General features: G+C 40.9%; 1 protein-coding gene across 1 annotated transcript in view; it reads left to right on the forward strand.

Annotated features, from left to right (window-relative positions):
• Positions 1 to 23,512, forward strand: part of LOC105925249 (transient receptor potential cation channel subfamily M member 4) — a 67,706-nt gene that overhangs the window by 27,718 nt on the left and 16,476 nt on the right. The window contains exons 9-19 of the mRNA XM_036148550.1: positions 1,017 to 1,119; positions 6,538 to 6,656; positions 8,000 to 8,302; positions 9,270 to 9,371; positions 10,331 to 10,459; positions 10,664 to 10,793; positions 12,859 to 13,004; positions 16,667 to 16,779; positions 18,229 to 18,336; positions 18,425 to 18,471; positions 23,036 to 23,268. Of these exons, the coding sequence (XP_036004443.1) occupies positions 1,017 to 1,119; positions 6,538 to 6,656; positions 8,000 to 8,302; positions 9,270 to 9,371; positions 10,331 to 10,459; positions 10,664 to 10,793; positions 12,859 to 13,004; positions 16,667 to 16,779; positions 18,229 to 18,336; positions 18,425 to 18,471; positions 23,036 to 23,268 (1,533 nt within the window). The remainder of the gene's footprint in view (positions 1 to 1,016; positions 1,120 to 6,537; positions 6,657 to 7,999; positions 8,303 to 9,269; positions 9,372 to 10,330; positions 10,460 to 10,663; positions 10,794 to 12,858; positions 13,005 to 16,666; positions 16,780 to 18,228; positions 18,337 to 18,424; positions 18,472 to 23,035; positions 23,269 to 23,512) is intronic.

The following is a 23,512-nucleotide window of genomic DNA, read 5'->3' on the forward strand; positions in this document are numbered from 1 at the left end:
AGAATAAGCCAAGATTAAGTAGGTGGGTTTTGGGTTGAAATTTAAATGATTGAATATATATATATATATATATATATATATATATATATATATATATATATATATATATATATATATATATATATATATATTCTTCAGTAATTCCATTCAAAAAGTGAAACTTGTGTATTATATTCATTCATTACACACAGACTAATATATTTCAGGTGTTTATTTCTGTTAATTTTGATGATTACAACTGACAACTAATCAAAAAGCTGTTGTCTGTTAAAAGAATTTGTGTTAAGACTTATCATTAAATCTGATGGACGTTGAACTATTTTTTAACTATTTAGCAAGATAGCAAAACATATAGTCCGTCGATGTTCAAATCTGGTAAACACAGACCCCTAAAGACTCATTGCTGGAATTTTATCCAAAGGTGATTATACACCCCCTGAGTACTGACCCAGGGGCTGCATGGATACCACATTATTTATTTCAGATCCATAAAAGTGTTGAATAACAGCTCTCATTACACCCCAACACATGCACGCACACACGCACACACACACACACACACACACACACACACACACACACACACACACACACACTCACACACACACACACACACATGCCTCTAGGGGAAAAAACAATTATAACAGGGAAAGTCTGCAAACTCTGGGCAAAGCACACTGCAAAGAACACTGCTGAACATATATATACACATACACACTATGATTATGCCCTACTTTGTGTTGGTAAGTCATGAGGGGCTGTCATTGCCCATGTTTGTTTGTCCTAACTTTATCTGTGTAGCAGGATCACATAATTTACTGCTCATTCTACCTTTTAAACCTTTGTAAACTTTTGCAAAGTGATTCTGGATTTGCCAAAAAATTGTTTTTTTATACTGTAATAATGTAATATTAACTGGTAATTCATGTGTCAATTGGGTTGGGTGGCTATATAGGCATAAATTATGTTAAACACAGATTGTTTGCCTTTTGCCCTTTTCTGCTTTTTTTGTCTAGGCTCTGAGTATTTATCAGAGGAGAGATCTCATTACTATTTTCAAGGGGAAGCAGGAGGGACCTGATGACTTTGACACGGTTCTTCTCAAAGCCCTTGTCAGAGGTAGGTGACACGGTTTTATTTAGGAGGTTGATTTAGAATGAGAGAATCATAATCAAAAAAATCTGCTCTCAAAACACATTAAAAAGACAAAAAACAACAACAGTTTAACGTTTGGAAGAACCTCAAGAGTACAGTTGTTAGATACACAATAGACCTGGATCAAAAAGAAAAAAAATAAACCCTGTTTAAGGTTTGCAAGAATATGATAATCACTCCTTCTGGTGGTTTTATTAAGCTTTTATTGCGGTAATTCTTTTCTTGTTCTCACCCTGGTGTCATTTCCTATTCTGTAACTTTTTAATTTCCTTCATTAAATCATTCTCAACATCGTGCATCTGCCTCTTTTGGTTCTGTCTCTAGTTTTGCACAACTACAGACTAAACCTTTATCCATTCTTCTTTGTAAAATGACTAGCTGTTAAAACATGTCTATATCTGACTATCCCAGTCAGTTGCTGGGGTAGCAGCTTCAGTAGGGAGGCCAAGACGTCCCTCTCCCCAGCCACTTGGGCCAGCTCCTTTGGGGGAATCCCAAGGCCAGGCGAGAAACATATTCCCTCCTGGGTCTTCCCCTGGGCCTCCTCCTGGTGGGACGTGCCCGGAACACCTCACCAGGGAGGCGTCCAGGAGGCATCCTGACCAGATGCCCGAGCCACCTCAACTGGCTCCTCTCGACGTGGAGGAGCAGTGGCTCTACTCCGAGTCCTCCCCGGATGACTGAGCTCCTCACCCTATCTCTAAGGGAGAGCCCAGACACACTACGGAGAAAACTCATTTCGGCCGCTTGTATCCGGGATCTCGTTCTTTTGGTCATGACCCAAAGCTCATGACCATAGATGAGGGTAGGAACGTAGATCGACCGGTAAATGGAGAGCATCGCCTTTTGGCTCAGCTCTCTCTTCACCACAACGGATCGGTACAGCGCCCGTGTTATGGCTGCAGTGGGTCTCTGTCTTATTTTCCTTGTAGGGTTCGAGAAACAGGCCTTCTGCATGTGTTATGTATTGCCCTGATTGGTGCTCTGCTGCTTTAAAGCTGCATGCATCAGAGGGGAGGCTCTCTTCCTGCTCTCCCTCCTCAAAACCCCATTATGTTTGGTTTGTAGCTTATCTTATGGTTGGGTTTTGTTAGGTTTGTTTTGCATTGCTTTGTTTGCACTGCAAACGAAGCACCAATACGCCTGTCAATCTCCCGCTCCATCTTCCCCTCATTCGTGCCAAGACCCCAAGACACTTAAACTCCTCCAGTAGGGGCAGCACATCCTCCCCAATCCAGAGAAGGCACTCTAGCTGGCTCAAGACCATGGTCTCGGATTTGGAGGCACTGATCCTCATCCCGGCCGCTTCACACTCGGCTGCGAACTGCTCCAGTGAGAGCTGTAGATCACGCCCTGATGAAGCCAATAGGACCACGTCATCTGCGAATAGCAGAGACGCAATCCTAAGGCCACCAAAATGGATCCCCACAACACCTTGACTGCACCTAGAAATTCTGTCCATAAAAGTTATGAACAGAATCGGTGACAAAGGGCAACCTTGGTGGAGTCCAAATCTCACTGGAAACGAGTCCAACTTACTGTGGACCAAGCTCTGACACCGGTCATACAGAGACCTGACAGCCCTTATTAAAGGGCCCGGTACTCCATACTCCCAGACTACCCCCCACAGGACCCCCCGAGGGACATGGTCGAATGCCATCTCCAGATCCACAAAACACATGTAGACTGGTGGGCAAACTCCCATGCCCCCTCCAGGATCCTACTTAGAGTGTAGAGCTGATCCAGTGTTCCACGGCCAGGACGAAAACCACATTGCTCTTCCTGAATCCGAGATTCGACTATCCGACGGACCCTCCTTTCCAGAACCCCAGAATAGACCTTACCAGGGAGGCTTAAGAGTGTGATTCCTCTGTAGTTGGAACACACCCCAGTCTGTCAATCCAGGAGAACTGCCCCCGATGTCCACGCAATGTTGCAGAGTCACGTTAACCAACACAACTCCACAACATCCAGAGCCTTATAATCCGGTGCACCTTAGGGTTAGGGTGCTTGCTGTGGTTATTGACCAATTTTATGTGGTACAATGTGCTCAATCTGTCAAAATGTTTGGGCGACTTTGGTAAGCAATGAAGCCGCTCTGCTCAATGGATATTTGGAGCATTACGGTACATTGTGCCACTACAGTCATGTAAGGCAGGCTGTGCCTGGAATATGTGCTAGCAACAATAAACCAAGTAAGTTAATTCAATGTACCGGTGAACTTTATTTTGGCCTTATGTTAGAAACAGGGCAGTGTAGTCCAACTACTGTGTCCTCCCGACAGTGACGGATAGCTCTCCCTATCAGCTAGTATGTGTGTACGCGGAGCGGCACAGTAATGTTACACACTTGGGCAGAATATTTAATGCGTTTTATAATCTGGTGCACCATATGTATGAACATATACATGTTAATTCACAGCGCGCCTCATAATCTGGTGCACTTTATGGTCCAAAAAATACGGTAGTGTCACGATTAGGGTTTTGTTTTAGTTTTGCACTTTACTTTATTAGTTTATCAGTCTGTGTTCAGCAAGCATTTAGTTCAGCTCTGTTCACCTGCCAGCTCATTTCTCTGTTTCCACCCAATCACTTTGTTTGTCACTCCCCTGTCTCCAGTCACCAACCTATCAGTTCAGTTCTCTGTCAGTCACTTCCCTTCCTCTGATTAGTTCCACCTGTTTTTCTGTAATTAGTTTCTACTCCATTCACCTGCTCACTCCTCTACTTATATCTGCCTTACTCCTCTGTTCGTTGCCAGATTATTCCGTTTCCTTGTGTAGTGCCTTTTGGTAAGTCTAGTCCTGCATTTCGTGTTATGCGTTTGCGTGTTGATCTGACTCATTGCCTCCGGATATCTAGGCCAGCCTGATTCTGATTTACCCGTTTCTGTTCAGTGCTAGAATATTCCATGCTCTGGTGTGTCTAGTCCAGCATTCTCCTTTCCGGTGTATGCCTGTAGATCTGACCTGATTTGCCTCAGACTATCTGAGCCTGCCTGACTTTGAGTTAACCTGTTCTCTGTTTTGGTTATTAGTTTTGCCTGTGACTATTTTTGGTCTGCTTTTGGTTATAGGTCGTTGTTGTTCCGTTTTTGGCTTGATGCCTGTTTTGGTTTCTGCCTGTTCCTCTTTTTGTAAATAAATTATCTTTTACCAAACCTCTGCTTGTCTGGCTGAATACTTCCCTGCTGAAAATCAAATAAACCACGTTTATAAATATGGTACTGGTTCCACAAGTTGCTGATCTGAATTTTTAAACTGCATCTCACATGCTAATGTCTATTTGCACTCTTCTCACATATCCATTTCCTGCTCCTCCTTCTTAAGTTTGTCTGTCAGCATGATCGGGAGTCGTGTCACTGGCAATAGTTCCAGGAGTAGTTTGTCATTTAAGCTTCTGACACCAGTGAAACTTTCCGTTATGACACCCATGTACCAGACAGGGGTTTTGCTTCTAACACTGCTTATTTTAGGTTGAACAGAAGAGGACAGCTGTCACAGAGTACCTACCGCTCTCTCTAGTCCTCCGAACAATCTGTTGTTAGAATCTGCACACATCTTTTTGACTGTTCCTAACTCCATAGTGAAAAAGAAGGTAATTATTCACAGGAAGCTGGCTCCCTGGTTTAATCCTGCGTTCTTTGAAGCACAATGTTAGAAGGTTGGAGAGAAAATGATTCTCTACACATTCCTACCTAATCTGGAAAAATATTGTATAAAAAGACCCTAACAGAGTTGGAGCAGCATATTTTTATTATTAATGGAGAAGAATAAAAATAATCCTAGGTTTAATTTTAGTCCAGTTGCCAAACTTACACAGAGTCAGAGCTCTGTTTATCCATCCATTCCCTCAGCTCTCGGCAGTAATGACTTTATAGTGTTTTTCGTAAATAAAATGGATTCTATTAAAACTAAAATAATTGGCCTACTCTCAAATATAATTACTTTGTCCTCAGCAAGTGAGGCAGCATTGGAGGTATCTTTAGAACCTAATTGGTGTTTGGAGTGTTAAGACAGAGTAAAGCTTTCTGAGTTACCTAAAATTTTAGCTTCATCTAAACCTTCTACTTGTATGTTAGACCCAATCCCAACTAAGTTATTTAAGGAAGTATTTAAGGAAGTAATGCCCGAATTTTAAACATGATTAATCTATCCTTAGTAAGTGGATATGTACCACAGGCTTTTAAAGTAGCTGTTATTAAACCTTTACTTAAGAAACCATCTCTTGATCAAGGTAACTTAATAAATTAACAACCTATATGTAATCTTCTTTTCGTATGTAAAATTCTTGAGAAAGTAGTTGCTAATCAAATATGTGAACATTTACACAGTAATGACCTGTTTGAAGAGTTTTAGTCAGGCTTCAGAGCTCATCATAGCACTGAAACAGCTCTGGTGAAGGTCACTAATGATATTCTCATGGCCTCAGATAATGGGCTTGTGTCTATACTTGTCCTGTTAGATCTCAGTGCTGCATTTGACACAGTTGATCACAATATTCTAGAAAGATTTGAGTACACAGCTGGGATTAAGGGAAAAGGATTAGGCTGGTTTAAATCTTATTTGTCTGACAGATTCCAGTTTGTTCATGTTAATAAATCTTATTCAAACTCCAGGGTCACTTGTGAAGTACGACAGAGTTCAGTTGAGGGGCCAATTCTCTTTACTATATCCGATTGCCGAAATTAGCAGACAGCATGGGTTTAATTCCCACTGTTATGATGATGACACTCAGCAATGTGTTTCCATAAATCCAAATTAATCCAATCAATTACTTTGACTACAGGCATGTCTTGATGACATCAAAACCTGGGTGATTTTAAATTTTCTGCATTTAAAATTCTGACAGGACACAAATTTTCATCTTTGGACCAGAGTCCTTAAAGATAAACTTATTAATTAATCACTTAATCTAGATGGCATTAAATCCTTGGTACAGGGCACTTGTATATGAAGCTATTAGTGTTCTACATACACAAATTTTCAAACTTAGAAACCAGACACACCATAAAAACAATACAATATTATTTAGGTAAAAACTTACTTCCTGTTTGGAATCAACGAGGTACTATATACTTGTGACTACCCCACAGTAATGAGGCTCTTTGCAGGAAAAACTTGTATTTGCATGTGTTATATCTATGAAATTTCTTATTATCTAATTTTACAAAGATCACAAATGTTTTCAACTTTATGTTGTATGAACTGCATTTAAATTGTCATAGTTTTCAGTGTGGAACATGGATCTCCGTACGATTACAACCATAAAAGAATTTGTGAAATTTTACTCTAATATGACACAATCAAAGACTAAGACAATGTATTTTTTTGGCATTTTTATTGTATTAATATTGTTACCTATCTGATGTGTTTGTGTTAAGCGAGTAAACGTGTGTCCAGTAAGGCCAGCGAGTACATAGAGGAGCTTAGACTGGCTGTGGCCTGGAATCGAGTGGACATCGCTAAAGCTGAGCTCTTCAATGGAGAAATACAATGGAAGGTAAAAACATGTCTATATCTGTTGGAAAATCAAACTTTGTCCAAGTTTCATAAATCTAGCTCAGGGATTCTCAAAATTTCTGTTCAAATATCTGAATATGATTTCCTGATTAGGTCCACAACAACTAGGGGTGAGCAAATCCTGCTGCTTTGGTAACATCTTTCAAGCAAAACAAATTATGCTTTATGCTCCAACTGTCCAACACTCTCATTTCTGACAGCAAAAGGCAATGAGCTCTCCAGCTTTTCACTTTATGTCCCAAACTCCATTACAACATTTTTTTTGTTCAACATCTTGTAGCACATGTTCCAAATGAACATTATGACACATTTCTTTTTGGGAAATAAAACCCCTTCCAGGTTTAGGTTTCCTGACTTTCATTATAACAAACATTGTTATCAGGAGGCGGTCCAGAAACTCACTGTTCTTTGCTCCAACCAAGTTTTAGAAACAAGTCAGGCACAGCTTCATTTATGTCTAAATGACAACAGAACTCGCCACATACAGCTACACGTCCGCAAACACTCATCTTGCTGCGTACAATGGGCTAATGCTAGCCTAACAGGCAAATGCTAGCCGTTCAACTCCCTGGTGAGCTTCAGCTGAATGGGTCGCAGAGCAGACAGGCTGAGAGACAGCGGCAGACGGGACCGACTCTTTATTCCTGGTCTTTCACTGTAAACGCTGGTGTAAGGATCCATTTATAGGACACTTTGGACAGGAGATTTGTTTGATCATATTAATAAATTATATAATATTCCATCTTTTTATATGTCAGATTCAACCATTCCACTTATATTTTCCAGGGTACGGATTGACATGCTGTGAGGTTCAAATCTAGACTTCAGTCTGGACTTTGCAAAGAGCTAATGTATCCGCTGAGTTTAGGTGAAAATAAATAATAAGGAGGTTGTCCTCCATCTCCAGTACTAAATCTGCTCTGTGTAATGAGATCATACTAACGGCAGGAAAACAGCCCCACAGCATGATGCGACCACCAACATGCATGATAGATGGTATAATGTTTTTATATTGTGTCATCTTAACTCCTCCACACATTCCTCCTGTCATTTTTGCCAGTCTGCTCAATGTTTGTCCTCTTTTCTCCAGAAAGCATTTAAATAATCGATGATGGTAGCTGCAGATTTTAGACAGCAGATGTTTTTGTTCTCAAAACAAATAAACCAACTGCACCATGTTAAAATGAAGTCTAAGCTTATTTTAACACTTTCATTTTTGTATCTTATCAACATTATTATTATACTCATGTTCTGTTTTGAAAAGCATCTGGGAATCATTGCATGGTGTAAAGACTTATACTGATGATGTCTTTTCACTTTCAGTACGATGACCTTGAGGAGTCCATGACGGATGCTCTGATCAACAATAAGCCCCAGTTTGTGCGTCTCTTCTGTGAAAATGGTCTTAACATCCTGAATTATCTGACAAATGAGCGGTTGGAGACCTTGTACCGCTCGCTGTCAGACAGCTCGCTGGCTTATATTCTGCTCCAGAGGCGTCTCAGTGACAGGAAGAGTCTGGTTGGATCCCTGCCCTCTGTGGATGGAGGTGCATCAGGTGCAGTGAAGACATTCCAACTTGGAGTAAACACCACTGCTTCACCTTTGGATCTTAGCTTGTATGAGGTGAGTTGGATCCTTTGGGCAGCAGGCGGGTGTTTGGTGGAACAAATGAGGGAATATAGCAGTCAGGTGCTGCAGCTAAAATGCATTTGATCACAAGGATAGCAAGGACCATGCCACAACAGGTATGATTTTAAATATTTATTGAAGGAATGGGCTGAAGAGTTGGATGATTCTGGAAGTGAAGTCATCTGAGGAGTTGGTTCAGAAGGCTTGGGAGAATGAGACTCAGCGTGGGGTGGCACTCTTCTGGATGGGCTTTCCCATACCCACTTAGGACCCCCCAGATGGAAGCTGCAATGAAGAATGAGGAAGTAGGGATGAGGATGAGGGGTTGAACAGAAGGAAAGGGAATGAAGGTGATTGGTTGAAGGGGAGGAAGAGGGATGAGGATGATGGGTTCAGGGTAAGAGAGGGTGGGGTCGAAACAATGTAACAGACTGAGAGGGTTGGGTGAGCTGTGTATAAGTAGACTGTTGGGCAACCAAAGTGTGGTTGTTGTGTGGCCCTGCTCCTGAAACTAAGTTAGCATATTACCTTCCCCTTCATTCACTGGTTTCATAATGCTCTGACCTGTCAATACTGGTTATAGTCAATAACCAGTCAGCTTTTTCTTTCGGAACCGTAACTGTACAACTGTTCTCCTTTTTGTCTAAATTAAAATCTGTTCATTCTAAATGTTGTAAATTAAACTCTACCACGAGTTTCCGCAGTTTATCAGGTCTTGATCAAATAGTTGTAACACAATTTAATCCTAATCCCACACAGATAGGATGTTAAAACTTCTTTTAGAACTTGTGTTTTGGTATGGGATAAGTGTGTGTGTGTGTGTGTGTGTGTGTGTGTGTGTGTGTGTGTGTGTGTGTGTGTGTGTGTGTGTGTGTGTGTGTGTGTGTGTGTGTGTGTGTGTGTGTGTGTGTGTGTGTGTGTTTATAAATGTATAACAGCAAACTGTGAAACTCTACTTCAGGTGTCCCGGCTGCTGCAGGATGTCTTAGGTGATGTCTGTGAGCCTTTCTACTATCAAACTCTCAGGCTTGACCCCAGGATGGGCAGTAGAAGAACTCTAAAGGTCAGTGAGTATAAAAAAATCCTTGCATCAGGACCTGCTTACTGGCCACTCAGGTGGCCACTGCATGACAAAGGCCCTTTCTTTGACTCCTTTTATAAGCTTGTTGTATCAGTGAGAATAAAACCAAAACAGTCTGAGACAGTGCTGAAGATTGTCTGAAGCAACATCTGATGCTGATCTGCTGATCATCCTTGAATGAACTCTTATTATAGCAGCTTTTGCCATAGCTGCAGGACAGAATCTCTGGTCTGGTAGTTGTGTTAGAACAAGAAGGATGTGTCTGTACGCCAGCTTATTAAAGTGAAATTCTATGGCAATATTGGAGAAATATTGCCAGATATACAGATATTCTAGTTTCTTTAATTACTTCTTTTGGACCTCCTTATCACTGAGCCTGGTTTCAGGGTTTTGCCTGTTGCTTGCCACATTGCAGACATGTTCCCTTCTCTCACATAGTACATTTACACACAAAACCTACTGTAATGACAAAGAAAGTATAAACTCCTTATGTTTAAGGGTATTACATAGAAGGGTAAGATGTTCAAAGCTGGTAGAGAAATAAGCCAAAACCTTGTAGCTTTGAAAGCGAAGGTGGTTCTAACTGAGTACACATTATGCCAAATTTAGCAAATTTTAGTTTGTTAAAAATATCTTGAACTCCATGTATTTTCCCCATCCATAACAATGTACTACTTTATGTTGGTTGTAACGTGACACAATGTGGAAATGTTTGTGAATATTTTTGCAATACTCTGCTTTTCTCAGGGAGTAACAGAAACTAAAAAATAAAATGTTGCTCAGTGAGTTTGATGTGAAAGTGTCTGTCATGAGAGATATCTATAATTGAATGAGCTTACAACTTGAAGCTGCGTAGGACAGTGAGCATGTACAAAGAGATGATAAAGAAAATGTTTGCTGACTTGGTTTGTTTGCTCTGACTTGTCTTTTCCAAATCTCAGCAAGTCAACAGGATTCTGCAGGAGGAATGTACATACCGGAACCAGCGCTGCCCCTCACCCTGGGCGGCGCTCTTCATTTGGGCTGTTTTACAGAACCGTGCTGAAATGGCTATATTCTTCTGGGAGAAGGTGAGATCCAAGAAGAGTATCGAACTTTAAAAAAGTCCTATACTGCTATGAGTGAACTTGCTAAGTTAAAACTTGACCAGTTGAAGGGGATGACCGTTCTGGCAGAATCAGCAGCCTTCATTTGCAAGTCAGAATGGTTTTTAGGGTCTTTGATTTAGTTTCATTTCAGAGAGGATTAATTGGCTTACTATGTTTCCGTATTAGGCAAAGGAGCCTGTGCTGGGTGCACTTGGTGCCTGTACGATACTGAGGGAGCTTTCTAAGCTTGAGAGCGAGACAGAGACCAAGCTGGCCATGAAACAACTGGCTCAGAGGTTTGAGAACCTGGCGAACGGTGAGTTTTCACACAGGTAATATTCATCAATTTGTTCAGTCAAGCTGAGAGTCTTAGAGGTTTGGGAATTAATGATGTACAGGTCAAATGGAATAAGAGGCAGAGTAAACTATTAGCTGCATATTGAGATAACTCATCAGAACAAACAATAGGCTTGTGTTATGGGTTTGATCTAACACAATTGGCTTGATTTTCACCACAAGAAATGGAAATGGAAAAGTTTAACTATTTCTGTGCTTTAATTTGAAAGGTAAAACTCATTTATTACACACATTCATTCCCCACAGAATATTTATCAAGTCTACTTCTGTTCATTTAGATCAGGGGCGTCAAACTCGTTTCTTTATGGGGCCACTTTGGCATAATGGAGACATTAAAAGGGCCGGTTACACGTGTATAAATGATAATTTTGATTTCATAATTTCATTCCAGTTCACATAGAAGTATAAAGAAAAAGCACAGTAACATAAAAGTAGCACTAAATGGCCCAGTTTATACAGGTTTATATGAAAATAAGTTAATATTGTGGTGAGTTACACTTTAAACTCATCATTCTGCGTCACTTTTTCTCTTTTTCGATATTTCTGGGTTGTTTTAATGGGTTTTGGGAAAACTGACATCTAGTGGCAGGATGCTGTTACTACACAGTTAAAGCAAATATCAACATTCGCTACAGGAGGGACAGTTTTAGCCACTTTATACACTTTAAAAAGGATATATGCCTCTACTTTATGACACGATATGCCTTTATTGGCTCTTGAGGGCCGGATAAATTGCCTTGATGGGCCGGATTTGGCCCACGAGCCTTGAGTTTGACACCTGTGATTTAGATGATTCCTGCTTACAGCTAATGAAGCCTTGATCAAATTTGAAAATGAAATCCGACTAATAAAAATAGATTGTTTTGCCCAGAAATTTGGGCCTAATTAAAAGTATATCCATGGACTGCATCTGCTCTGAATAATTGGTCAGCACTCCTTTTGCCTGAATTCCTGCAATGCAAAATGACTTGTGAGAGATCAACCTGTGGTTCTGCTGAGGTTGAAAATGAAGCCCAGGTTGTTTTGAGAGTGACCTTCAGCCCATCTGCAATGTTGGTTCTGATGTGTCTCCTGTTAATACTGCGTTTATTCTCCATGGGGTTCAGAGAAGACTAGTTAGCTGATGTAGCCATGGTCATCCAACCAGCTTTTGTACCTTTGGCAGTATGAACCGGTACCAAGTCCTGGTTGAATAGGTTATCAGCCTCTCTACAAAACTTGTCAGCAGAAAGAAACATGATGTACTCTAAAATGTCCTGCCTGTGTTGACTGTGGACTTTAGAATCCCCAGAGAGCCAACACCCGTAGATGACATGGCACCACAAATCATCACTTTAGGAAATTTGCACTGAACTTCAAGCAGTCTGGATCCAGGCTTCTCCACTCTTCCTCCAGACGCTGGGACCTAGATTTCTGAATAATGTATAAAGTTTACTTTCATCTGAAAAGACTTTTGGATCACTAAGCAACAGTCCAGGGGTCTCATTTGTAAAGCTTGTGCGCACACAAAATGGGTGAGGTGCTGGTGAACATTCATGAGCACCACATGGATGTTAAATACACTTTAAAATTCATGAGGTGCTTTGCATCGACCATTTATGGTTGAATCTGGGCGTGTAGAGGATAGAACATGAGGCAGACCCACGTACGCAAACATTCAACTGTGATCTATAAAGGGAAATTGCGTGCTGGTGTGCGTGCGCATGACTAGTAATTTTTGGTGATGTCATATGATGTTTTCAACAGCTGTAAACCAGAATCGTCATCAGGAACAGATGTGTGTAATGTCTCAGTGTGTGAGATTTAGTTTTTGAAGTAAATTACAGAAATTAATAAATGGTTTGATGGTATTCTAACTCTAAGAGATGTACCACTTTATTAACTGTACGATCAAGTGTAAATGTTGACACTAGGCCCACTTCTAGTCTCTTCTATGACCCAACAAACTGAGTCGCAGTTTTCGAACCCAGTGTTAACCTGCCCAGCTTTTGTCCTGAAATGCTTTGTTTTCCATGTCTGTTCAGATGTGTTCGGAGAGTGTTACCAAAGTAGCGAGAGCCACTCCTTCACACTCCTTATAAGGAAGTCTCTTGTGTGGGGCGGGGCTACATGCCTGCAGATGGCCACGGCAGCCGACGCCCGTCTGTTCTTCAGCAATGATGGTGTTCAGGTAGATAAAGACACACTGCTGAAAATCTGGGTTGTCAGTTTTTCTACGTTTTTCGACGTACATTTGTGGATAATACTCCTCACTGTGGATCTCTGGAGTCCCAAAACCATAGAAATAGTTTTGTATCAGCGTTTGATCTATAGAGAAGTTGATCAACCAAAGCAACAGGCTGTGGGCTTGGTGGAGGAATAAATTCCTACTGTTCATTTCTTAAAACAATTTAAAACACTGTGTGAGCAATGCAATGAGAGTAAACCAAACGTGTAGCTAGTTTAAACATAATCTGTTGTCCTTTTTGTTACTACATTTCATTTAGGTGAATAATGTTATTTGTTTGTTATTGTAAGGATTATAGATCCCTTATAATTGTCCTGTTTTTGACATCTTTTTAGTGCTATTATCTATCTTGTTAGTGCAGTATAACAATTCTCCACAGAAACACTGACATGCTAAAAGGTCCTTAGATCACTCTTAAGCTCTTTCTCAGGATAAGTGCTAATTGCGCAAATCCAGCTGTTGTTCTATTACACACTGTTTAAAGTTGTTTAATGTTTAATAAATAACTCTCTGTCTGTTAGGTATTGTCTGGTGAATATCAGCCCAAGAGCTGATAGCAGGACAATAGTGGAAAGGGATGATTCGAGCACTGACGTTCGTTTAACAGCAAACTTTGCACACATATAGAATAAATGAATAACAGCTTCGCTTCAAGTTTAAGAATTTATTACCGGAAATAAAATTAACATCCAGTTCACTATAGAATGCTGTATATCTGAATTAACACTGTATTGCATTCAACAAATCCTCTCCACTAGGCTAGTGAAACCGAACTAAAACTGCTAAGCAAAATCAAGATAAAAAGAAGCTATGGAACTATATACATACATAATAAACAAAAGACAACATAAAATGGTTGCTCATCATCATAATCATCAGAATAATTCAGGGAATCCTGGTTCACTGCAGATCTAAGTGAAAGAACCAAAGTTCATCTTAAAGAATAATGAAGATGATGTTAAATTTGGTTAACTAATTCAGAACATTTGGTATGTGTTTCAACCCATTCACAACGCAAATCCTGAGTTAAACAAAACATTATTTGATGAAATAACATTTTAAAGAATGATTTTCTCAGTAAATGTCAGTAAACTTTTAGAACGCTCTATTTTATCAATGCGATTATTTCACTTTGAAGCTAGGGGTTGCTGTAGGGATCGGTCACTAAAAAATAATTAATTAATTAATTATATGGAATATTAATTAATATTAATTAATATTCCATATTAACACTAACAGCACTATCAAACGATGATGGAGCGAAATGAAACAAACCTTATGTTTGAGACGAACCGTAGTCGTGTATCCGGGAAGAGCGAATGTTACTGAAAGCTAATAGCATTAGGCTAGTGGACATTCGGCACTAATTTTTAAAATTTTCGCCTTTATTCTGGTCGTAATTGTAATGAATGATTTGACTGAACCCGATATTCAACCAGACATGGAATAAACGTTCAAAGGGTTTATTAATACAGGGGAAGGCAAGACGGAAAGCAGAGCTATGTACGGAATGATCAAGGGGGGATAAAGCAATGACACGTTGAACCAGATGAAGGGAAGGTTAAAGGAGGGGTGGCAGAGCTCCAGCAGCAGTCCAGGTAGGTCCAGCGAGCAAACAGACAGTCCAATCCTTGGTAACTGGTTGGATCCCAGAAGCCCAGAAAGAGTTCCTCAGACCCAGTACTCACGGGTTGACAGGTTCAGAGTCCAAAACCAAATTAATGTGGCTTCACACGGTCTGACAGAGTCAAAGAGGGCTCGGCCGGCTCAGAGACAAAAATGACAGAGAGCAGGTCGGGCAACAAAAAACAGGCTCATAAACAAAGGTGCTGGAGGACTCTTACCGGTGAGATGAGTAGAGACGTTCTGGCACTGGAGGCTGATCCAAGCGGGGTTTATATGGAGATGAAGACAGGTGGAACCAGTAGAGGCCGATTGCAAGCAGTGTGGAGAGTGACCAGTTGTGTTGAGAAATAATCAGATCAGCTCCAGTGCCAGGAATGTTACAGTAATGAGCGGACCGGATAACACAACCATCAGTATCCCATCAACGTATAAAACCCTTGTGGAGATAACGATTGTTGTAACTGTAAAAACACACTCGAATTATATCAGCATGGCATAGTTTCAAAATGCTAACGGGAGCTATGTCGGTTAGCTCCATGTGTTTCAAAAACACTGTGAAAATGCATTTAGTAAACCGTTCTAAATAAACCATTTAACTTTAGCTGTTTATTTTTCTGCCAAATCTGTCGGTGTCTCTGTGTCAGTTCGGTTCACTTTGGGCATCCTGTTGGAAGCAGTTGAAGTACTCCAAGGGAAAGCTGGTTATTTTAGCAATGGGCAGCAGCTAGCATGAGGCTCTGTGGCTATGGGCTAGTCGAACATGGCTGTTGGAGCAGGCAGCTCCGGATTGTAGTCGGGTCTCCGGCATGTGAAACTCAGCCCTGCAGCGGGCGACTTCAGATCAGCCCCTCATCTCAGCTTGGCCTGGTGAGGAAGGGAGACCGCACCATCTCACGTCAGCTTTCCTGCAACAGCTGAGAAAAATAAACAAAGCTGGTTACTGCATAGGTGGATTCTTTTACTTCCGCATCTGGTTACGCAGAAGTTAGACTGCAGACTTAGCTTCGATCCAACTGTAATCCGAATGAGAGGGGTGGTTTATGCCGATTGGTAATCCGATCACTATGCATGAAAACGCTGGTCAGGATCAAGTTAATCCAAATGTGGCAAACTGACCCAAGTGTGCATGTGCGCCCGACGTAAACACAACTTATTTCGGCATTGGTGAGTGGTGGAAATATTTCGGGAGCCAAAACTGTCGGGGCTGCCGATACAACCTCTCTATTAAAAAAAATAAAAAGAGCTCAAAATTGTTGCTAACTCAGTAAGCAGTTTCAACCGTAATTAGAATCTGGTGCATGTCCAGCCTGGGCACTCAGAAGAGAAACAAACTTGTATAATACGGCTTTGTTTGCTATTTTTGTAGTTTAGCAAAGATGGAAGTACTTCTTCTTCTTTGTGTGTGTGTGTTTTTTTTTTTAGGAGAATTTGATAAATACACAAGTCAGAGTGGTTATATTCTGATTAAAGCTAGGTGCATATAAACACACATCATGATCAAATTAATTGTGTGCCCATATAAATGGTACAATCTGGTTATTTAATCAGAATACATGTTAATCCGGTGTGGACATTTTGTGCATGTAAACATAACTAGTGTTATGTCTGAATTTAGGCACAGCTCCTCACCTCGCTCGTTTTCCATGTATTTGAACAGGTGCATAAATTCAGCAATTTTGACCATAAAACTGTTGAAATCATACTAAAACAAATTTATAGAACAGTCAAGTGGACAAATTGATTTAATCTGTTAGAGTTAAGTCCAACCTTGACTGCGTGCCACTGAGTCTCAGTCCTTACAGCTACTAGTTTAGAAGGCAGCAGTGAGCTATGCTGAGTGACTGGAACTTTCCAGAGTTCTTGGACTATCTTTGCTGCATAATCATTTTTAGATGGAGACTGAATTTTGTCCTTAGTTTGCTATCAGTCCTTCCTGTGTCTTTGTTAACTGTGTAACCTTGTGCTGTTCTGTGCTGTAGTCTCTACTGTCTCAGATCTGGTGGGGTGATATGGAAAGGAATACCGAGGTCTGGAAGCTGATTCTAGCCTTCTTCATGCCTCCACTCATCTACACCAACCTGATTAAATTCAGGTCAGTCCTCTCATGCCTTTGCAGAGCTGTAAGCGTAGTACTTGGGTTTGTGGCTGCACTGATATTTGATCTTCATTTTGGGGTTTGATATTTCTTTCTGTCTCTCTTTTTTGCTGTGTAAGGATGACATCTGAGTTTAGTTAGTCTTTGCTGGGGCATTATTTGACTTGCAAACTAATGTTTACATTGTACTGAAACAAAACAGAAGAAGATTGCCTAAAATTGGTTCTCTCAAGTGAAAAGTAAGTCTTGTAGAAAATAATTAATTTGGAAAAAAGAATCAATATTTTCTTTTTTTTTTTTTTTTTTTTTTTTTCTCCCTTTTTTTTATATTTTGCAGCCCAAAATATTGAAAGAATCAATATTTTGGGCTGCACAGTGGCGCAGTGGGTAGCGCTGTTGCCTTGCAGCAAGAAGGTCCTGGGTTCGAGTACACCCCTGGGTCTTTCTGCATGGAGTTTGCATGTTCTCCCTGTGCATGCGTGGGTTCTCTCCGGGTACTCCGGCTTCCTCCCACAGTCCAAAAACATGACTGTTAGGTTAATTGGCTTCTCCAAATTGTCCTTAGGTTTGAGTGTGTGTGAGAATGTTTGTTTGTCCTGTTTGTCTCTCTGTGTTGCCCTGCGACAGACTGGCGACCTGTCCAGGGTGTACCCTGCCTCTCGCCCAGTGAACGCTGGAAATAGGCACCAGCAATCCCCGCGACCCCATGAGGGAATAAGCGGTTTGGAAAATGGATGGATGGAATCAATATTTTGTGACCTCAAAATGGATTTTTAGTCCAAATTAGTTATTGCTATTTACACAATAGGTAATGTATTAGCTCAATTCAGCTCAATTATTTCTTATTTCTTTGGTATAGTGTAGATTCATAACAGTCATATGTACAAGGATGGCAGAGAAGATCAGTTCAAGTTAAGTGACAATGAATATATGTTGTGGTGTCATTAGAGTCCAGTTCAGTTTAGTTACTTGATCTGAAATATTCAGCATGTTTGTAATGTAATTAAGGCGATTCAGAAAATCTGGTGTTCTAAAGAACCTCTCTCCAAACAACAGGCTCTAAAGACCCAGAGAAGAGACAGCCAGGTTTACATCTGTCTCAGAATGCTCTTAGGGCCTTCATGTGCTTAAAAACAGCAGCTCCCAAACTCCAGGGGGCTCCACTGGTAGCATCCAGAATTGACAGACTCCTGTATAGGTGTCGAAACATTCACAAAAACTGAGAGGACGTCTGGTTGCCTTTGATTTAAGCCTGTTATAATGTCCATGACTCAGATTATTAAGTATCTGGACAGGTATATTCCAAAGAACCTGATCTGTTTTCTTGGGTGCTGACACGTTAAAGCATGTTAAAGCAGGGGTTGGGGTTGTTAGGTTTAGCTTTTTTGATGATTTTTCGTTAGGAGACCCTTAAAATAACTTGTGATGTTTTATTTGTGTGCTTAGGGAACCAGAGGAGGAGGTTAATCCTTTGATAGTTTCCCACATCAGAGACAATGACAGCATAGAAGGGAATGATGCCACTGTCTTCTCCATTGCTGACATTGTACAAAAGTAACATCAAACAATTTATAAATCAGATTATTGTGTTCAATCATTTTGGTCCTATTTTTACAATTACATTGCTTGTTTTTAACTGCAGTGAGGAAGACTTGGAAGAACTGAAGACTCTGAGTGTAAATGTAAAAGGTAAGGTTGGATATTCTGCTGTTGACATGTGTTGGAGCATGGGTCGCCAAGCTTTTTGAAACTGAGAGCTACTTCATTGGTGTTGTGTCATACGAAGGGCACCCAGTACTGACCTTTGAACTAGAAGAGTCAGAGTTGTTTTCTTGCAACATGAGAAAAAACACTGTACAGTTATTAAAAATGGCAAATTCGGATTAAATGAAATGTTGCACAGCTCAGCGTGTACAAAAACGAACGTTGCGTGAAAGTGTGCGGTAATCCACGCAAATGTTTGACCTGCCGTGAAAATGCAAACGTCTTCAGTCGACGCAGGCCTTAGTCCTCGACGCGGCTGATCCGGGTTCGACTGTGACCTGTGGTCCTTTATTGCATGTCGCCCCCCCCCCCTTGTATCCCCTTTCCTGCCAGCTCACTGTATGAAAAACAAGGCACTAGTGCTGCAAAAACCTAAAAAAAAAAAGAAATGATGGAAACAACCTCAATCAGATGTAAACTGTGAATATTCTCACATGCAGATGTAAATGTGCATTGGTCGGTGCACGATGCACATGAAATACATGTAAATAATCTAACTGAAAAAGAATACAGGGTTGGATCAGCAGATTAATTCCTAACAAGTCAGATGAGATGATTCCTAAAGTGGAGACAATCACACACATAAAATAGCTGCGTGAAGATGTGGAATGGTGGCAGCATTGCCTCTGCTGGAGGACATCGCCGGTGAAAGAAGGCAGAGGGAGCATGTTTTCAGAGATCCTACTGACCTGGTGGCACATGATGATGAGTGGCTTATTTGTCAGTTCTGACTGTCCGTGGCAATTGTTTCTTTAACTGGCCTCAGTGTTACAGAGGGCCACCATGAGGAACCGTGCACCGCCTAAGCCGTTTCATGTTCTAACTCCACTGCGGTCTTTGCAACTGGAGCATTTTAAGGGGAGCTGACTAATAGGTTGGGTATTTCATCCCTGAACTGTCCTAAGCCAGCCCCATTGGGCAGCTTCATTTAATGTCATTCAGATACATAAAATATCCATAAACGGTGGATAGTTTGCAGCTATGAGCCAATTTAAAACTGTAATCAGAGCTATGATTGCACTCATGTTGCTACAATGCTGCTCAACTAGGGATACTGCAGTGGTTCTATACCTTTTTTGAACAAATGCCCCCCTGACTATTCCATGATCTTTGTACCTACCACCACCACCACCCCTCCCCACCACATTACAAAAAAAGAAATTCCCAAAAACTGCAGGGTGCTGGTGCTTTAAGTGTTCTTGCACTTTATTTAGTGAGAGCCCCGTGCTTGGTGGGCCGCTGCCAGCTTTTCCACATCTGGACACTGGGAAGTTGGTTTTAGCCAGAGCTAACCAGGTTAAGCCTGTTCCAATATTTCATCTGCATGTGCAGAGCTTGGCTGAATCCTTGCTCCACTGGATACGAAATGGGGAACGTGAGGAGCAGGAGATGGACCCTCTACCACAGCGGATAGGATATCAGAAGGACATTGTTGCCAGCCGTGGTGGTCTCATCCAGCAGGACACTGAAGGGACAGCCGCGCAACTTGCGCACAGATGATCCTCCAGTCAGCTGAGATCTCTTGTATGCGCCGGGCCAGATTGTCATTACAGAGCAGGATAGCCTTGGTGACTGGCGCGGGGTAGCGCTGCATCGCCTCCTTTATTGCGGGAATAACAAGAGACTCCCCCACAGTAAACGGTAAGCTGGGCTTTGCAGTCAGTAGTGCTACGTTATAAGATGCCACCAACCCACTCTGTATCTGGCTGACGCTCTGAGCAAACATGCTGTTGATTGTAGGGCACCTTGAATGATGATGACTGGAAGGAGGCCAAGTCTTTTGATGCCTTGTCAGGAGGTTTTTTGACAGATGCTCCTGTAACCGCGAATGCTTCATTGCCTCGTTAGAGAAGACCTGCTCACATAGCAGGCACATCAGCAGATATATGTTTGTGGGTGATGGAATAAACCCATCATTTAATTTGCATTGTACTGCCTGCAATTCTTCTTGTTTTCCCCCATGTTTGATTGTAAAGTGTGTGATTAAACGTGGTTACATTATCATGCTTGTCTACGTTTTCATGGGTTATTCAAGTTTTAGCCCGTGAAGATAAGGTGACAGCTGTCAAACGTTTCCCGGCTTTTGCTGCTGCTGTGGTGGTGGATTTATTTGGCCATTACAATGGAGACCGTTCCTGCTTGGCTTGTTCGATCCTGATCAGGGAGCAGAGGGAAGATCTCCAGGGGCGACGTCGAGGTTTACTCTTTTTTACCGAACAGTGGAAGCAGCAGACTCAGAGACTTGGTCTCAGGCAACAGCTTTATTTTAGTTGGGAAACCATGAAAGTTTAAAATGTACAGTTCAAATGAACTTTTTACAAATCAAATTGTGGCACCTCCATTCGAGCCTGATCACCCCTATAACAGCCCTCATGCACCAGCACCCCCAAAATGTTTATAACGCCCCCCAGTGGGTGGTACAGCCCCCATTGAGAAACCATATGCTATACTATCATAATAATTATAATTATTCTCATTATAATACTTCTGTCAGGAAAAAATAAGAGCAGGCTCCATGTGCAATGGCTGACATATAGGTAATATCTTTTTATGTAACAGCCTGTCTCCTTTTAAAGATTTAAAGTACTTCACAACGTGTGTGTGAGGGCAGACTACCTAATCAAAGTATGTGAGGCATATGCATGTCACTACAATGATTTGGAGTGTTGTGCCATAAAATAGCTGATCGGACTACGGCTCCCAGCATGAAACATAGTTTAGGACCCAGACTCCAATACCTGCGAGACCACGCCCTCGAGATGATAAAACCACGGTGCAAACTAGAGATGGGCCGATACCAGGAATTTTTCATTGATCTGATACCAAGTAAATACAGGGTCAGTATTGCCGATATCGATATCGATACCAATACTTTTTTATATTTAAGCTTGATGTATGATAAACATTGTTATTACAATTGAATAATAATAATAACGTTCCGTTAGCTGTGTGTGTGTGTGTGTGTGTGGGGGGGGGTTCTAAGCCACCTCTTTATATATTATATCTTTTAATCCTTATGTAATTTTGTTAGTGATGTGTGCACTTGCCTGTTGCTTTAATTCTATAAATATCCCCATTGTGGGCTAATAAAAGATCATCTAATGTTATCTTATTTTAAATAACACTTTTTAATGGGATAAATTATTGGGTTCTTTCAATGTCTTAATTACATTTTCTGTATGGGCTCCAGTAAAATATGATAGATAATATCTACTTTGAAAGTTAACATGAACTGCTGCTGGAGATGACCACTCTTATCTACCTGGATGTTCTCTGGAGGATGACAGTTATTAATATCTACTGGTGGCAAGTCTTTTTCAGTCTTACAACTGACTAGACATCCATTTTTCATGGTAAATAAGATTAATAATTGTTAAGTAATAAACCCAAATTGCTAGTTATAATAATTAAAGGCTGGTAGCCTTTAATTAATCGCAACCATTTTAACATTTTCTGTTGATGCTTTCCTTTGATTAGATTATCAGTTATGGTATCCAATTATAATTGTGAATAATATTCATAATCAAATAGGTTAAACTGCACAACAAGAGTACATTACAACAATCAACATTAAGCTATAATTGAGCTCAATGCATCAGCTAGACAGTGCCGTTTGGATCTATTAGACATTGTAGACCAAAACAGGTATGAGCCAACATTTAAGTCAGTTGCTTTAATGAGTCGCTAATGTCGCTCAAGAAGCTGTTGATTTGCTGTAATCCATTACATATATCCTTCAAGGTGTCTCTGTGACTGCCTGACGGATTGTTGCCATGGTGATTTGGACATGTGGTGGGTGCCTTCCGGGTATTTATACTGCTTTGCATGTGTAATATGGACAAGGCATCCCAAGATATGCATGAACTGGCATCCCAAGATACGTGTGAACTGGCACATTATTTCCAGCACATTCAGATTTATCAAGGCAACGTATGTGGTAACATCTGAATTTTTTGTGCTCCATAAGTCTCTAAGGTTTTCTCCCTGCAGACATTTAGGATGAAATCTGCACACTCTTTCATACATGAGGCCCCAGACGGGTTGGTTTAAAAGTGCGGCTAGGTGCTTTTCTCCATTTCCAAGAATGCAGTTTTTAGACAGACCCCAGTCAGACTGCATTAGACTTTGTACTCCAAATGAATTGTGCTAAACACTCAAGTAGAGTTCACATAGAATAAGAGAAGAGCTGCTTGAGGAGTGAAGTAGATCCTAGTAATGAAAGGCAGTTTAGATTGAGGGATTGACTTTTTTGTGTTTGACAGACGGACCAATCCACTGACAACAATTAATGTTTCTATGGCCAACTGCCACAGGGTATGAATAGAAAAAGTATTTGAAACCATCCAAACATAGTTTAGACTGGAGAATATACAGCTCTCAATAATGTAGAATGTTAGTCATATTTTTCCGTTCTGTTATTGGCTACAATTGGTTGGTTGAAACTGACTTTGAGTCATTCTTTGATGTCTCTTGTGCTTTTTCTCCTCAGACTCTGTGCAGACTAACTCCAAACGACCATTTATTGTGTCAAGGTGGAGGCAGTTCTGGTATGCACCGGTCACCTCATTCCTGGGCAATGTGCTGATGTACTTCCTGTTCCTGTGCCTGTTTGCCTATGTTCTGTTGGTGGACTTCAAGCCTCCACCCCCAGAGGGCCCCTCTTTTCTGGAATTTGTGCTTTACTTCTGGGTTTTCACATTAGTATGTGAAGAGATCCGACAGGTTGGTTATTTTCACACACATATATATATATATATCTACGCTAACGTGCACTGTATACTTCTATAATACTTTAAAGCTAGAAATATTGTGGAAAATAATAAAGGTTAAGATGCAGTGTCTTGTCAGTGTCATCATAAATTTTGAACCTTTTCACATTTTGAGACCATTAATCTGTTAACTGGCTAACTATGAAGGGAGACTGTTGATAATTCCCCATAATAGCAGGTTCAATTTTGAATTTAAA

This window comes from Fundulus heteroclitus, chromosome 16 (assembly GCF_011125445.2).
Source record: "Fundulus heteroclitus isolate FHET01 chromosome 16, MU-UCD_Fhet_4.1, whole genome shotgun sequence".
Classification (NCBI taxonomy): Eukaryota; Metazoa; Chordata; class Actinopteri; order Cyprinodontiformes; family Fundulidae; genus Fundulus; species Fundulus heteroclitus.